We start from the raw sequence: 3,274 nt of genomic DNA, 5'->3' as shown, positions 1-3,274 counted from the left end.
ACTGCCGATTTTGCAGGTTTTCCTACTTACAAAGCATGTAGAGGTACACTTCAACTGTGAGAGACGGAATCTAAAACAAAAATCCAGAAAATCACATTGTATGATTTTTAAGTAATTAACTTGCATTTTATTGCATGACATAAGTATTTGATACATCAGAAAAGCAGAACTTAATATTTGGTACAGAAACCTTTGTTTGCAATTACAGAGATCATACGTTTCCTGTAGGTCTTGACCAGGTTTGCACACACTGCAGCAGGGATTCTGGCCCACTCCTCCATACAGACCTTCTCCAGATCCTTCAAGTTTCGGGGCTGTCGCTGGGCAATACGGACTTTCAGCTCCCTCCAAAGATTTTCTATTGTGTTCAGCTATACGTTTTTATCAGACTTTTTGGGGAAAGTGGAAAAAAATTAACTTGCTACTTCCTACAGCATATTCATGTTCATTTTGTGGGGCGCTACAGTCTCCTGGTAAAAAACTACTTTGCCAACGACCCCATGCAAAGTGATGGAAGTGTTGAGTTTATGGATCTACTTTTGATGAAATAAGGAAGACTTTTAGGGAAAAGATTGTACAATAAAACCGGACTAAACGTTCAAATCGCCATTTGCTCCTTCATTATGGATAATCATTCTGGGCATTCTACCAACATATAGCGTCCGCCATTGCTCTGGGTACAGCTTACCTCTGAAAAGCCAACAGCGTAAACCCTGGCTGCTGCAGACCAGGCTGGGCCACGCCTCATTTAGCAACATGTTGCCATAGCGCCAGTTGGCAGGCATTCTGGAACGTCTCTTTAGCCAGTCAACACGTTCAAACACAACTGTTACAGTGGCTTAAACCAAGAGATGGAATTGACACTGTTAAGATTCAAAATATCAGTGTTGCAAACATGTCAACATCTTCTAGTCTCTCCCTCTTTGGAGGGAAAACTCAGGTCTGGTGATGGAGATCATTCCACACTCTGTGTTCTACTACCCAGGTCTGGTATTGGAGATCATTGCACACTCAGTGCCTGATCTCATTTTTTAGGTTTAATCAGAGAACTTGAATGAGAGTATCTCTTGTCCCATTGATCACAGCTATAAGGTTTCTATCCAGTGTGGGTTCTTTGGTGTACTGCCAGATTGTGTGAGGTAGCAAAACTCATCCCACAGTCAGAGCAGTGGTGAGGCTTCTCTCCTGTGTGTGTTCTCTGGTGTCCAATCAGGTGACTTGGCTGAGCAAAACTCTTACCACAGTCGGAGCAGTGGTGAGGCTTCTCTCCTGTGTGTGTTCTCTGGTGTATATTCAGTCCACTTGAGGTGGTAAAGCTTTTACCACAGTCTGAGCAGTGGTACGGTTTCTCTCCAGTGTGGCTTCGCTTATGATAAGTCAGGCTACTTGAGAAAGCAAATCTCTTCTCACACCGATCACAACCATACGGCTTCTCCCCAGTGTGGGTTCTCTGGTGTGATATCAGTTTGTCTAATCTAGCAAAACTCTTCCCACAGTCGGAGCAGTGGTGAGGCTTCTCTCCTGTGTGTGTTCTCTGGTGTCCAATCAGGTGACTTGGCTGAGCAAAACTCTTACCACAGTCGGAGAGCAGTGGTGAGGCTTCTCTCCTGTGTGTGTTCTCTGGTGTATATTCAGTCCACTTGAGGTGGTAAAGCTTTTACCACAGTCTGAGCAGTGGTACGGTTTCTCTCCAGTGTGGGTTAGCTTATGATAAGTCAGGCTACTTGAGAAAGCAAATCTCTTCTCACACCGATCACAACCATATGGCTTCTCCCCAGTGTGGGTTCTCTGGTGTGATATCAGTTTGTCTAATCTAGCAAAACTCTTCCCACAGTCGGAGCAGTGGTGAGGCTTCTCTCCTGTGTGAGTTCTCTGGTGTACAATCAGGTGACTTGGCTGAGTAAAACTCTTCCCACAGTCGGAGCAGTGGTGAGGCTTCTCTCCTGTGTGTGTTCTCTGGTGTATAATCAGGTCATTTCTGGTGGTAAAGCTTTTCCCACAGTCAGAGCAGTGGTAAGGCTTCTCTCCAGTGTGTATTTTCTTGTGGACAGTCAGGTTTGATGACTGAGTGAATCTCTTCCCACATTGATCACAGCTATAAGGCTTCTCTCCTGTGTGTGTTCTCTGGTGTATATTCAGTCCACTTGAGGTGGTAAAGCTTTTACCACAGTCTGAGCAGTGGTAAGGCTTCTCTCCAGTGTGTGTTCTCTGGTGCAGCTTTAAATGATGTGATGTTGAAAAGCTCTTCTCACAGTCAGAGCAGTGGTAAGGCTTCTGTCCTGTGTGTGTCAGCTGGTGTAATTTCAGACTACTTGAATGAGCAAAACTAATCCCACAGTCGGGGCAGTGGTATGGTTTTTTCCCAGTGTGTATTCGCTTGTGTACAGTCAGGTGGGCTGACCGAATGAATCTCTTCCCACATAGATCACAGCTATAAGGCTTCTTTCCTGTGTGTACTCGCTGGTGCAGCTTCAAATACTGTGATGTTGAAAAGCTTTTCCCACAATCTGAACAGGGGTAAGGCTTCTCTCCAGTGTGTGTCTGCTGGTGTGATTTCATGTTGCTTGGCTTAGTAAATCTCTTCCCAAATTGATCACAGCCATAAGATTTCTTTCCTGTGTGAATTCTCAGGTGTGATTTCAATGAATGTGATTTAGAGAAACTCATTCCACACTGAGAGCAGTGGTGTGGCTTTTCTCCTGTGTGGCTTCTTTGGCGTATTTTAAGTTCTGTTGAAGATTTGCAATTCTTCCCACTGTCAGAGCAGTGAGATTTCTTCCCTGTGGGTCTCCGCTCGGGTTTCTTGAGATGTTCTGATCTGGAGAGATTCTTCTCTGCCTCTTCAGCATCATGATGTTGTTGCGGCTCCCCAGAGGATCCACGATAGTCACGTCTCTCTCCTGTGTGAACAACAAAATCAAACAAATGGTTAACTTCTGACTTCTATTCCAACCTAAATCCAACCAGGGACCTTCCATTGTGTTAAACTAGGGCAGTGTTTCTTAATATGCTTACTATAACGTGACGTTTTCACATAATAACTTCATGATTTGGGTGTCACATATTTACGTGATAATTCTATTGTATTAACGTGATAATTATCTAATTTAAATAAATAAAAAAGCAGGATTGTTTTGGGCACTTGGAAGCCAAGTGCCACCGTATTCCATCATTTCATTCCACTACATTGAATCATGTATCATTTAAAAGCCCATTTCATAGATAATGTTAGTAACTAAACTATATGTAGTAACTTACTTTGAAGAGATGGTAA

The 3,274-nt window shown here is 43.6% G+C and overlaps 1 protein-coding gene across 1 annotated transcript; it reads right to left on the bottom strand.

The window, feature by feature from the left end:
* Window positions 1-1,080: 1,080 nt before the first annotated feature.
* Window positions 1,081-2,880, bottom strand: LOC121555591 (zinc finger protein 420-like). The gene is made up of 2 exons (XM_045220035.1): window positions 1,601-2,880; window positions 1,081-1,553 (listed from the first exon to the last, which is right to left on the bottom strand). The coding sequence occupies exons 1-2, from the start codon at window positions 2,665-2,667 to the stop codon at window positions 1,097-1,099; spliced, it is 1,524 nt and encodes a 507-aa protein (XP_045075970.1). The 5' UTR covers window positions 2,668-2,880; the 3' UTR covers window positions 1,081-1,096.
* Between the last annotated feature and the right edge of the window lie 394 nt (window positions 2,881-3,274).

The sequence above is a fragment of the Coregonus clupeaformis genome, unplaced genomic scaffold, assembly GCF_020615455.1.
Source record: "Coregonus clupeaformis isolate EN_2021a unplaced genomic scaffold, ASM2061545v1 scaf3055, whole genome shotgun sequence".
NCBI classification, from domain to species: domain Eukaryota; kingdom Metazoa; phylum Chordata; class Actinopteri; order Salmoniformes; family Salmonidae; genus Coregonus; species Coregonus clupeaformis.
This window is presented reverse-complemented; position numbering and strand designations above follow the sequence as displayed.

What these genes read in the sequence shown, in the direction of transcription:
- LOC121555591 (XM_045220035.1), bottom strand. Translation starts at nt 2,667, where the DNA reads ATGAGTTTCTCTAAATCACATTCATTGAAATCACACCTGAGAATTCAC. An exon ending in AGAACACACACAGGAGAGAA is followed by an intron (nt 1,554 to 1,600) that starts GCCTCACCACTG and finishes TGCTCAGCCAAG; the next exon opens with TCACCTGATTGGACACCAGA.